General features: G+C 57.2%; 1 protein-coding gene across 1 annotated transcript in view; it reads right to left on the minus strand.

Moving 5' to 3' along the window:
- The window catches only part of VAX2 (ventral anterior homeobox 2), a 49,204-nt gene extending 43,854 nt beyond the window's left edge, over window positions 1–5,350 (minus strand). Inside the window, exon 1 of the mRNA XM_090034668.1 lies at window positions 4,844–5,350. Coding sequence (XP_089890794.1) covers window positions 4,844–5,069 — 226 coding nt within the window. The 5' untranslated portion in view covers window positions 5,070–5,350. The remainder of the gene's footprint in view (window positions 1–4,843) is intronic.
- Window positions 5,351–13,922: the final 8,572 nt, after the last annotated feature.

Genomic DNA, 13,922 nt, shown 5'->3' on the forward strand with positions numbered 1-13,922 from the left:
CCCCGCTGCAGCAAAATGGTGGAGCCCCGGGTTTGGAGGGAGCAGGTCCCCCGGGGCAGCCCCCGGCCCCCGGCTCCGGGCACCCCGCGGGCCCCGGCGCACAGCGGCCGAGCAGTGCCCTCGGGGCGGACACACGGGGGCCCTTGCCGCGGGTGTCCTGACACAGCCGGCCTCGGACGGGCGACCCACGCCGCGGGGCAAGTGCCCGGGCCAGCCGCCCCGCCGGGCCCGCGCCCCGACACACACACGCAGCTCCCAGCGCGCACGCGGGACGTGCCCAGACACCCCCACGCACCCCGGACACCCCTGACACACAGGCCCGCTCACATACATCCCCAGATACACACCCATATACAGCCCCTCCGATACAGCCCCAAATACACACCCAGCACCCCAATACACACCCATATACACCCACTCACGTACGCCCCCCAACACACACATGCATACACCCAAACACACATATGTATCTGTCTACACCCACACTTACGCATACACCCATATACACCCAAACACACTCCTATAAACCCAAACACACACACGTGTATATATATGCACCCAAACGCACTCATACACCCCCAAACACACCCCCATATACAACCGAAGAGACATATGCGTCCCCAAACACGCACTCATGCATCCAAACACACATAGGTATATATATATATATATACATATACATATATATATACACACACATACACCCCCCAAACGCACACATACACACCCAAACACACACCCATATGCACCAAAACACACATATACACCTCCAAGCATACATACATATACACCCAAACACGCATACCTATATATACCCCCAAACGCACGCATGCACATACACCCCAACCCACACATCCACCCCCCAAAATACACACCGAGCACCCCCAAACACGCATACATATACACCCAAACACACCCATACACGCTCACGTACGGCGCGTGCTTCCCTGTCCACATTTCGTTACACGTAGCGGTGTGTGGGCACACAGGAACAGACTTTCCTCTCTTTATCTCGCCCTGCCCTGGAGGTGTTTGTGTGTAGGTACCAATAATTGTAGGCATGCGTTTATCGAGATACACATGTATTACACACGTTATACCTGCACCCGCATATATATGCACGCACGTACACACGTATTATAATATTACACATGCAGAATTGTGCGCTTGTTATAAGGCTACGTATTGTCGATAGTAAACGAACTATATGTAGGATTTGTGCATATCCACACGCGCGCGCACGAATAGAAACGTGCCTGGGTTTCGTTCTCAGACCCTCACGCGCTCCAGCCACACCGGTGAATATTTGGCGCCCTATATTTCGTTGCTGTGTCCATAGCCCTATGCCCAGCCCTCGCGTGCACATGCACGATACTTTTAGCCTTTATCGTTTGCTGCTTAAATCCACCCAAACGCCCACCCAGCCCATGCGCCTCTCACCCCGGGGCGGAGGTTTATAGACCGGGCTTTTGCAGCCTGCATCTGTCCGCACGCCAGAAACGCGATATATTATGCTTGCGGTCGCATTGGTGCCGATTTAGGGAGACTCGGAAACACGCGTGTGTTTGTACTTATGGACACACTCCTATAACGATGGCGAATATATAGTTATATACAGTACACATGTAAACACAGGCGGCTGAAAGTGTGACTATTTATATGCACGGGCAAGTGTATATTTATATTGTGCATATGCATTTATCCACACACATAGACACGTATAAATACACCTGTATAAAACTGTGCATATGTACTTATATACACACATCTATGCACGTAAAATACATTCGTATAAACATTGTGCATATATCTGTGTATGGACACGGCAGATACACTCATACAAAATGGTGCGTGCACACACATACTTATACACATAAAAACAAGTGTATAAATATTGTATATACACGTATAAATACACCTGTATAAACCTGTGCGTGTGTATTTATACGCACACATATACACACACAAATAGACTTGTATAAAATTGTACATATGTATTTATATGCGCGCACACACATACATATATATATATACATAACACGCTCATGTAAAATGGTGCATATATCGGTATATCCATGTACAAATATACTATAAAATTCCGCACATGTATATGTATATACGTGCACAAATATACTCCTATAACATTTCGCATATCTATATGTGTATACATATACAAATACATTCGTAAATAATTTCGCATATATATTTAGACACACATATAAATGCATTCATATAGTTGTGCTATATATGTACAAATACACTCATATAAAATTGTGCACACACACACATATATATACACGCATATATACGTACAGATACACTTGTATAAAATTGTGTATAAACGTATATACACACGTACATACCCGTACAGATACAGTGGTATAAAATTGTGCACATATATTTATTAATAAATAAAATTGTGCACATATAAACATGTAAAATACACTGGTATAAACATTGTGCATGTATGTGTATATACACGACAGATACGCTCGTGCAAAATTGTGCATGTACACACATACAAGTAAAACATGCTTGTATAAACATTGTGCATATATATATACAAGTGTACACACGTACAAATACATTCGTATAAAATTGTGCATATATACTTATACGTGCACATCTATACATGTAAAATACATTCGTATAAACATTGTGCATATATCTGGCTGTACGTATATACACACGTACATATACGCTCGCATAAAATTGCGCATATATATAGTTATATACACACAGACATACACATAAAATACACTGCTATAAACACCATGCATAATACACGTATACACGTTCAGATCCACCCGTCTAAATATTGGGCTTATATACTGGCACACACGCATAAACATACTGTATAAACATCGTGCATATATATGTATATACACACGTACACACACTTACAAATACACTCGTATAAAATTGTGCATATATATTCATATATCCGCGTCTACACACTGTGTAAAATACTTTGGTATAAACACTGTGCCTATACATCCATGCAGATATATTTATACACACAAAACTACACTCGTCTAAACATTATGTGTATATATACACACCCACACATATACACATGTACAAATACACTCGTATAAAATTGTGCATATATATTTACATACACGCATCTATACAAGTACATTCGTATAAACCCTGCGTATATCTCCATGTCGATATATTTATATACAGACATAAATAAACTTGTATCAACAATGTGCACATAGATGTGTGCGGGTGTGTGTATTTGACGTGTATAGACACGTACAAATACACTCGTATAAAACTGTGCATATTTATTCACATACGGCATCTATACACGTAAAATGCATTCGTACAAATCCTCGGCGTATATCTCCACATAGAGATATTTATATACACTATAAATAGACTCGTACAAAGGTTGTACACTCGAGTACATATATTTATATATATACGAGCAAATGCACTCGTATTTGTACGAGTTTACAAGGTTTATCCGAGTGTATTTATGTGTGTACGGCTATCTCCGACTGCGTGTGTGTGTGTGTGTGTGTGTATGTACAAATACACTCGTAAAAAACTGTGCATATATATTTATATGCCCCTCACACATGCACACGAAACGATTGTGAGTATATATATAGATAGACAGATAAACTATGCACACATTTAAAGACGCAAGCAGCTAAAGAAAGAGACGGACACGGAGACGCGCACACACACACACACGACTGTCGGCAGCCGTATTTCGCCGACACTTTTTCTCTAGACGTCTGGATGCAGCCCTGCCCCGGCGCCGCTGCCTTGCGGGAGAGGCAGGCGGGGCTGATGGCTGCTGGCTCCCGGCGGAGCAGCGGGGAGAGCCCCAGGACGAACCTCAGCAAGATAAAGCCCCCTTGCCTCTCCCGTGTGTCCGTGGACCGCCACGGCCACAGGCTCGAGCACACCCCACACGCCTGCCCTGGAGCCCGGGCATGGAGCTGGGAAGGGGCACGGGGCTGCAGCCTGCCCCGCGAGCCGCGGGAAGACGGGCACCCCATCCTCCCGCAGCCCGCGGCAAGGGGAGCTTGCAAAACTGGCCCCTGGCTGTGCCTGCACGCGTGTGAGCCACACACACACGCAGGCCCCAAGTCCCCGAGGCCTTTCCTCTCCCTCCCAGGCGCTGCCAAGCCAGCTGCCCTTGTCTCTGCCCCCGGGCCGGCGCGCGGCCGGGCAGAGCTCGGAGGGTTTCTCGCTGAACGGGAACAGAGCCGCCCTCTCCCCCCACCCAGCTGCCAGGCAAGGGAAAAGGGAGAGAAAGTTCCCGGGCTGTGTTTGCAGCTGTGCAGGGCGGGGTTAAAACAACCAGACAGCAACCCCGACGCACAACTGCACCGAAACGCCGCGCGGCGGGTGATGCGCAGGACCCCGGGATGCCCCCGCTCGCCCGGAGAGGACCCGATACTGTAGGAGAGCCGAGCCCCAGCCCCCCCCCCCCGGCCAGTTCAGTTTCCCAAGTTGATCTCCCGGGGGGGGGGGGCGGTGATCCGGACCAGAGGGACCCGCAGAGGGGACGGCCAGCGCCCGGGGCAGTGAAGCCCCCCGGCCAGGGGCTCCCCGGCGGGGAGGGCCGGGGGCGCGTTCCGGGGTGGGTTTTTTTTGCAGAGCTGTTAAAAAAAAGACGCAGCTCTCCACTCGCTGGGGCTTCCATGACGCTTTTTCCCTGCGACAAGCAGCCCCCCCCGGCGGCTCCGCGGCTCGGCCGGGGCCCGGCACACCTGGCCGCGGGGCCGCCGGCCCCGAGGCGCTCGGCAGCCCCGCCCGGCCCCGCGCTGCTTCGCCAAGGGCCGGCGCTGCCCCGCGGCGGCGGGGGGGGGGCACCTACCTCGCACCAGGATCCGGCGGCAGTAGTCGGCTTCGCCGGGCCCGGGCTGGCTGTCGCTCTCCTTGGAGGAGCCGGGGCTGGAGGAGGAGGTGCCCGGGGGGTCCCCGCGCGCAGCCGCCTCCGGCTCGGCGCGGCCGCCGCCCCTGTCCCGGGGCCGCTCGGCGCCGGAGCCCGGCTCCCCCCGCCGCACGGGCGCCCGGCCGGCCGCGGCCCCGCCATCGCTCATGCCTGTGGGCTCCAGAGCCGCGGGGCCGGGCTCAGCCCGCGCGCCGGGCGGCGGCGGCGGGGCTCCCCCGCCGGGGCAGCGCCATGGCGGGCCGGGGTCAGGCCCGCGGGCCGCGCCGCGGCATCGCGGGCCGTGCGGGGCAGGGCGGCTCGCGGCCCCCGCGCCCCGGGCTCTTGCTCCGGCGCTGGCGTCTCCCTCTGATGAGCGAGGGAGCCGAGGAGCAGTGCGGGGGCGGGAGCGCGCGGGGGTCCCTCCCTTCCCACGCTCGCGGCTCGGACTTTCGCCGGCTCCCGGATCGATGGGGCCGGGGGGGCGGGGAGGGGCGGGGGAGGGCGCTGGAGGCAGACGGCGCCGCGCCCCCCCCGCCCTCCTCGCCTCTCCCCCCTCCCCCGCCCCCGCCCCCGCCCCTGCCCTGCCCCAGCGGAGGCAAGAGCCCGCTGCGGGCCCCGCGCCGCGCACGGGGACAAAGGGGCTGCGGACACCCCGGCCCCCGGGTGAGTACCCGCGCCGCATCCCGCCCCTGCTCCACGCGCGAAACTTCCCCCCAAGTTGGCCCCCGCCGGGCAGCTGGGCGGCTGCGGGGGGACCCGCCCCCCCCGCCGCTCTCGGGCACGAGGCCCGGGCTGCCCCCGTGCCACTGGGCTCACGCGCGCGTCCGAGCCTGGCTCCCACGGGCCCCCCCCCCCCGAACCCCCGGAGCCGGCGGACCCCCCCGTGGGTGCGGGGGGCGCGGGGCGCGGCCCCACGGGGCACCTCGCGCTGCGCTGGAGCCCGGCAGGCACATTTCACGCGCGTTTGCTTGCTCCTTTCCAGCCTGGGCCTCGGCCGACACCCCCGCCCGGCCCGCCCGGCCGCTTCGGGGCAGCCCGCAGGGGCTCGTGGGGCTGGGGGAAGGGGCGCGGGGTCCAGCTGCGGCCCCGCGGCAGACAGGCGTGGGCGCTGCGGAAGCGGGAACGAAACCGGCCGTGGGCTGGGCGCAGGGCTGGCGGGGGCGGCCGAGGGGCCCGGGCTGCCCGGGTGTGCGGAAGGCAGGGCCGAGGGGGCGACGAGCGGCCGCCACCCCCGCGGGGGGCTGCGAAGAGGCCGGGGCGGCCGGTCTCAGGGAGCAGCGGGCTCGGGCTGCGGGGGGGGGGTGGGGCTGGAGGCAGCACAGGCTCCCGCGGGAGGGTGCTGAAGCCCCGGGAAGGGGCACCCGGGGCGGGGGGGGGGCGTCTGCACCCCGGAGGTGTTGATCACGCCGCCCAGCCAAGCCCCGGCCGGGGGTGCACTTCCCACCTCCCTTCTTTGAAAAGGCCGCGAGGGTCCCGGCCCTGCTGCTCCCCACGCGGCCCCACGGACTCGCAGCGTGCACAGAGGGAAAGAAAAGGTCCAGACGCTGCGCCCCCTTCCCCGCGGCGCGGGCACCGTGGTCCCGTCCGGGTGCTCCCCCCGCCCTGCAAGCCCCCCGCCCCCGGCCCCGGCCAGTGAGGCCGGGGGGGGTGGGCAGGCGCTTCCTCCCGAGCCACACAAGAGTCTTCCCGGCTTCTGCGACGTGGCTCGCGGCTCGGGGACACGCGTGGGCAGGGAGAGGTGGTGTGTGCGTGCCTGGGGGTGTATATGCCCGAGGCCGTGTGCGTGAGTGTTGCGTGTGTGTGTGGTCCCCTCCTGCCTCCCCGCCCCCAGGACCCACGGCCGTTTCCCCCGCCGTGGCCGCGGCGGTGGGAAGACCAAGGCAGGGAAGTGCACGGAGGGGCAAAGCTCAAGCTCAGCCTGCCGGGACAGGCCCGGAGCAGGGTGCTAATCCAAACCCACTCGTGTCCGAGTCCAGCCCCCCCCCGCAACAGGGCCTCCGTGCAGGCCCCGGGAGCCCCGCGCAGCCCACGGGGGAGGGGAGAAGGACGCCCGCCTTCCCACGTGCGAGGTGGGGGGGTTTCCACGTTGGGCCTGTCTCGTGCGGTGTGTCTGCGCGCGTGTGCCGAGTGTGCCCCCGGTGTGGTGCCTCAGCCCGTGCACGCGCCCGCACTGCCCCGGGGCTGGAGCTGGGGGCCCCGCCGCCCCCGGCCCCGCAGGAAGTCCCCGGGAATCAGCGGCTGATCCGATTTAACTAGCGTGTGAACGGCTGGGCCGCCGGAGCCGTGGACACGAGAGACGGGGGCACCCGGGTGGGCGGCTGCACGGAGGGAGGTGTGCCCGCGCCCACGCCCCCGCCGCGTTTACACACCCAGCTGCTCCAGACCCACGCGTGTGTAAACATACACTCCGCACGTGCGTGGGTGAAAACGCGGCCGCTACAGACATATATCTACGTGGGAACAACCCCGCCCCGCCGCATGCTGTACGTGTGACACACGTACGTGTGACACACGCTCCAGCTCTGTATCTGTACACACGCACACTCCGAATACACGCGTGTACGGGTAAACACACGCTGCGGAGCTGTGCGGGGGTATCCGTGTGTACATGTAAACACACACGGTAGATCTGTCCGTGTGAGCAAACACGCACAATTTGGACACGCACCAGATCTGCACGTTTGTGTAAACACGCATACGCCGGATATACGTGTGTGTACGAGTAAATACACACTGCAGATCTGTCCGGGTGTGCAAACACACGCAGCCTGGGGATATGTGTGCACCTGTAAGCACACGCTCCAGATCTGCACGTGTGTGTAAGGACGCAGACTCCGGACACGTGTGCACACATCAACGCACGCCTCAGGTCTCGAGGTATGTGCAAGCACGCACACTCCAGATCTACGGGCACGTACAAGTGCATGCTCCAGATCCGCGGGGTGTGCAAGCGGGCGTACTGCGGATAAATACGAGCCTGTGTAAACGCACCCCGCAGACTTGTGCAAACACGCGCACTCCGGATCCAGAGGTGTGTAAATGTCCCTACTCCCTATGGGCGTGTCCGTGTAAACGCTCCACGGCTGTGCAGGGCCAGCGCACACGCACGGGCACACGCGGCTCGGGCAGAGGGTCCCGAGCTCCGAGCGCTTGGGCTCGGGTTTCCCCCGTGGGTGCGCGGCCCGTGCCGTGTGCGGGGGTCTGGCGGGCTGCCCCCCCCCCGCGCGTGGGTGCCCCCCGAGCCGTGTGCCCGCTCCTGCCTTGCCCGGGGCACGCGCGGCCCCCTCGGCACCGGCCCCTCGTGGGTGTGGCAGCGCCCGGACGAGCTCAGAGTAACCCACAGCCCCGCGTGGGTGCTTAGCACGGCGCACACCCTCCCTCCATGCTGACACACGCGCGTGTGCACGGGGGAGTGCGAAGCCGGCCGCCCTTTGGCCTCGCCCCCTCTCCCCCCCGCTCCCTCCCTTTGCCTCTTCCCCCCCCGCCGCAGCAGAGACGGCCCCGGGGGGGTGCAACACGTTGGTGCCCCACCACGAAGTGCAAGGAGGAGGGGAGGAGGAAGAAGCCCCTGCAGGGCTCGCCTCCGGCCCCTCCGCCCGCGGGATCTCCCTGCTTTTCTCCGCGGGTTTGGGCGGGGGGTGGGATGCACGGTGCGGGCTGCGAGCCCCTGGGTGCGGATACCCCGGGGCTGAGCTTGGGGCAGCCACTGCATGCACCCATTTCAAAGCCAATGCTTGGCACGCCGGTGCACGGCGCGGCTGGTCGGAGACAGCTCCCCGGCTGGGGGAGGGAGGGAGCTGGGGGTCCTGGCGCCCCGCAGGCGGTGCCAGCATGTAAAGCACCTGCAAGGGTTAACCTCCTGCTCGGGGGTCCTGAGCTAAGCCTCTTGCTAGTGTCGCTTGTGCTCCTGCCTCGTTGCCCGTAGCCAGCCCGGGGCACGAACCCCCACGGGAAGGTTAAAAGACCCCAGCCTCCAGCTGCCGGGGAGGGTCTGGGCGGGCGGGTGAGACTGGGTTTTGGAGCCGCTGCGGAGGGCAGGAGTAGGGATACAAGCCCACTCATGGTGCCGCGCTCACCCCGGAGCTGCCGGGGGACACTGCAGTGGGGCAGCCCCGCGGGATGCTCATCCGCAGAGGACAGCCTTTGCGGGGCAAGCACGGCCCTTACAAGAACTGGCCAAGAGGCTTTGTAATAAAGCTGAACTGACAGAGCCAGCGCGAAGGCCAGGCGCCGGGTGGGGAAAGATTCACAAGCCACCGTTTCCCTTTCTCTTCCTGCGTTTTTTTAGACTTGAAAACTGAGTGTTTGGAAAATGTTTCTTGGATTTTCAGGCTTTCTGTCCCCTACCCTGCCCTGCACCGCTCATGAGTTTCTCTTTCATTTGATCCTTCCTTTCCCCTTTTTGCAGTGATAAAATGGAAAATAAAAGGGGGAGGAGGAAAAGAGAGGGAGAAAAAGCCAAGCAAACAAGCAAACAAAAAGAGCTGTTGTTAACTTGTTTCAGATCTTTGAGGGTTTTGGTTAAAAGGTGAAAAGTAACTAGATCTTTTAGTTTATCCACTAATTAATTCAAAGTTCAGGTGTTGCTGTAGCTGTGATGGTCCAGGACCAGGGGTTTACAGTGATCCTTTTTATACGACCAATTGTATACAGGGGCCATGTCTACACGAGACACTTTACTGTGAAGTAGACTAATCTAGTGCACAGTAAAAAAAATCACTGTCTACACATGCAAGTGCTTACTGCACAGTACATTAGCCTATTGGCAGTAATGTACTACCTGCATAGGTGGATAGTACATTTACTGTGCAGTAAATTCACTGAGCAGTGAAGCCAGATAGCATTAATTGTACATGACTATGTACCCAGTGTGTTGTATCCCGTATACAGTTGGCACAATGAAAGAGATCACCAAATAAACCTGTGATTTATGATTAATTTTTGGAAGAAATTGGAAGAAAGGCTGCCTTCATCTGAGACATATTCCTGATAGAAAATATTCTCCTGGCCTGGAAGTGAACTCCTAGAGCAGGGAACTGATGCCCGTTCCCGGCTTCATACCCCAGCTTGCACTGGGACCAGTGAAACTAGGGACCCAGACCAAATCTTCACCCCATCACCAACCCTGAGAGCCATGAACTGCACCCGTGGGAACAGCTGGGTGCGGTGATGGTTTGTCCTCCTTGCTGAGAGACCAGGCCCCGCTCTTTAATGCTGCCTGGTGTGGGGAAGACCTGCAGCTGAAAGGGCTGATACACGTCCCCCGCAGGGCTGGAAGGAAAGTACCTCATTTCCACTGGAGACAGAGAAGTGCTAAAGCCCTAGTGAAAGCTCCTTTGCAATTTGCTATGCGCAGCGCCGGGCACCCACACGCAAGGGAGATGAATCCGGGCAGAGAAAGGCGGTGAGGGGGGTCGCCAAGCCTGGTCATACAGACGGCAAGGGGGTGCGGTAGGTTTGCAGGGCAGGGCCGGCTCCAGGACAGCCAGACCCGAACTGGCCCAGGGAAAATTTTGGCTGGGCGTGAGAAGTGGGGTTTTAACGCTCCGGGGAGGGAGCAGAGGAGAAACAAGCTGCTTTCAAGGCAGAGCGGGGTGGATCTGCTCAGGAGAGTCTGTGTTGCAGGGTGGGTGATAGCAGGGGCTGGGTGGGATGGCCCCCACACTGGGTCTGGTGTGAGCCCGTGTCGCCCCCCGCCCCGGCTCCATCCTGTGGGAAGCTGCGCTACGACAGTGCCCTGGGGCAGTTGCATCTGTGCTCCGAGCTGGGCTGAAAGCAAATCACCTTCACCGTACTGGGGCCATTCATGGACACAGCACTGAGACACACTGCAGCAGCAGTGTGTGTGTGCATGCACATGTGCAGGTGTGTGTGCACACATGAGGCTCATTAACACGTCCTCTCTTCCCTGACAATAGGTCACCTTATTACCACTTACCTGTCTCTCTTAGGGCCCTGCTATCCATTCAAATTAAAGCTGGAATGAAACCAGCTATGAACGTGTTACACATTTTCAGGCACTAATATTATAGCTGGTTGGCTCTTTTTATAGCTGGAGAGTCATTTTTATCACAGGATAATTACTTTGCAGGTGTGGCCACTCTAAATGAGTTGCATGATTCACCAGTTACTTGTGTGACAGTCACTTTGCACGTGTGGCCGGTGTAAAGTTATTGAGCAGTTCACCAATTCATCGGATCATATATGTAATGTGTAACAGGGGGGTTAGCCTCTCTGCTCCACAGGTGACCGCAACCTTCCTCCCCTGACACCGATCATCCTTCTTAACTCAGCTAGCGCTAAGGACCACACCTGCTCCTTCAGGGGTCTGTACCCACCTCTGAGACCTTCCCTGCACTCTCCCTCTGCCTGAAGAAGGGCGTTGTACCCAAAAGCTTGCAAAGAACAATTTTTCCAGCTGCTTAGCTGGTCTAATGAACGATACCACATTTACCCCAAGACCCTTGGCTCCTGCACTCTGGGTGTTTCCTGCCCATTCCCTGTTTTCAGCGATCGCGTGTGTTCGCATAAGGAGGCTACCCCAACGGGATGGATCCAGTCAGCACAATGAAGTCTCTCCCAGCTCTCGGCAGGCTCCAGACACCCCGAAGTTGCCAGGATCACCTGTAGCAACAGCCCTGCTGACCAAGTCACTTGTTGTTCATGGTGTTGAACAGGTGGTTTCAGAGGCTGCAGCAAGGACCTGCCAGGTCCTATGCCCAGCTCTGTCACTGAGCTGCTGTCTGACCTTAGTCAAATCCCTTCACCTTTGTAACAAGGGAATTCTAATAACTCAGAGGGAGATGGGGTGCACTAATTACCCCGTTAATAGCTCGATACTGGTGAGGCACACGCCCAGAGCTTTCCCACTACTTTTTCTATTGTGTTTTCTATTCAGGACTGGCAACAATGAAAAAATCCCCCGGAAAACTTTAAATGGGGACTAGCCATGAGTGAGGCCAGAAGGAGCCACTGGATGCTAAATGTCTGGTGAAGTGTGAGATCTCCAGCTTGTAGTCATATTGGTCCAGAGGAAAAAGGAATCAGGACTTATGGTAGAGGTGATTAGACAAACTAGACTTTTGCAAAAAATGATCTTTAATTGCAAGCTTTTGGGCACAAACACCGTCCATCAGGCACTGGAGAAAAGATTGTAAAAGTTCTCCTGGGTAGCAATAAAAGTTCATATTTCATAGGAGAGCTGAAGGTGGTTTTATATGCAAATTAGGCTCAGAAAAAAGTTGGAATAGTCTGTTTACCTCACAGTTATTTGTTGGAAAGCAGGATGTGTTAACATCCGTACTTTTCTCCGAGCCTAATCTGCCTATAAAAGGAACTTTTCCACACAGGAAATTTTACCACCTTCAACTCTCCTTTGAAATATGAACTTTCCTTGCTACCCAGAAGTTTTACAATCTTTTCTCTGATGCCTGATGGACGGTGTTTGTGCCCAAAAGCTTGCAATTAAAGAAATTTGTTTGCAAAACTCAAGTTGGTCTAATAAAAAATATCACCTCTGCCACGAGTCCAGATTCCTTGTGGTTAAGTCTGATCAATTCAGAGGAGAATTAAAGCACCGTAGCTTCTTTTTTCCTATAGCACCCTTCCTCTGGGAACTGCGGAGCTCTTCCTACGTGGTGGTGACCTAAGTCTCCCGGGCCCTGGTAAGGGATGCGTTGAGGTCAGTCACCTCTTAGAAATGTGGTTGTTTCTGGGGTGGGGACCTCACAGCACAGCCGTGCTGGGTACAGTCCCAAGCCACTTCCAGACAGGCCATGAGGGAGGCTTCCCTGACCCTGCAAGGGGAAGGGAGGGACACAGCATGGACTGGCCTGTGTGGGGCTTCCGGGGCTTCTGCATGGGGGCATGGGGCTTCTGGGACATGGGGCTTTTGCATGGGGGCATGGGGCATGGTGCTTCTGGGACATGGGGCTTTTGCATGGGGGCATGGGGCTTCTGGGACATGGGGCTTTTGCATGGGGGCATGGGGCTTCTGGGACATGGGGCTTTTGCATGGGGGCATGGGGCATGGGCTTCTGGGACATGGGGCTTTGGCATGGGGGCATGGGGCATGGGGCTTCTGGGACATGGGGCCAGATGTTGTTACTACTCCCTCTCCAGGCGCTGATCCATTCAGAGACTGGGAAAACCCCCCATCCCTGGGGGCTTCTGGGACATGGGGCTTTTGCATGGGGATATGGGGCTTCTGCATGGGGTATGGGGCTTCTGGGACATGGGGCTTTTGCATGGGGATATGGGGCACGGGGGCATGGGGCTTTGGGGACATGGGGCCAGATGTTGTTACTACTCCCTCTCCAGGCGCTGATCCATTCAGAGACTGGGAAAACCCCCCATCCCTGGGGGCTTCTGGGACATGGGGCTTTTGCATGGGGATATGGGGCTTCTGCATGGGGTATGGGGCTTCTGGGACACGGGGTTTTTGCATGGGGACATGGGGCATGGGGCATGGGGCTTTTGCATGGGGACATCCTGCCTTCTACAGACTGTGCTGCCGGAGCTTCTGGGACCTGGAAGTCAAGGCCTCTTGCAGCACAGCCCTGGTGCTCTGAGCGGCAGAAGCGGAGCAGGGCACCGGGCCACGCACCGACCTGCCTCGCCTGCCCTGGTGCCCCTTGCATTTGCCACGGGAGGGAGATCAGAGGCCTTCAAGAAGCAGGTGGGAGGCAGTGGGATGTGAGCAGGCTGCTAAAGAAATCCCTGGATGATTTTCCCATGCTGTTGCTGAGCTCTGGCTCTTCCCGGCACATCGATGCTCCAACCCCACCACCTGCCGGCAGGAGCTGGAAGGGCAGACCGGTCTCTGCAGGGCTGGCGTGACTTATTAGCTCCAAGGGATACTGCAGTCTGTTGCCAGGGATGGGGGTTTCCCCGGTCTCTGGACGGATCAGCGCCTGGAGAGGGGGTAGTAACAACACCTGGCTCCAGAGATCTCTGTGCGCTGTGTAGCAGAGATCAAGCTGGGGGAAACGGAGGCACAAGGAGGCAACATACCTGGCCTAAG

Source organism: Crocodylus siamensis, chromosome 2, assembly GCF_052110815.1.
Source record: "Crocodylus siamensis isolate JL-2025a chromosome 2, ASM5211081v1, whole genome shotgun sequence".
Lineage (NCBI taxonomy): Eukaryota > Metazoa > Chordata > Crocodylia > Crocodylidae > Crocodylus > Crocodylus siamensis.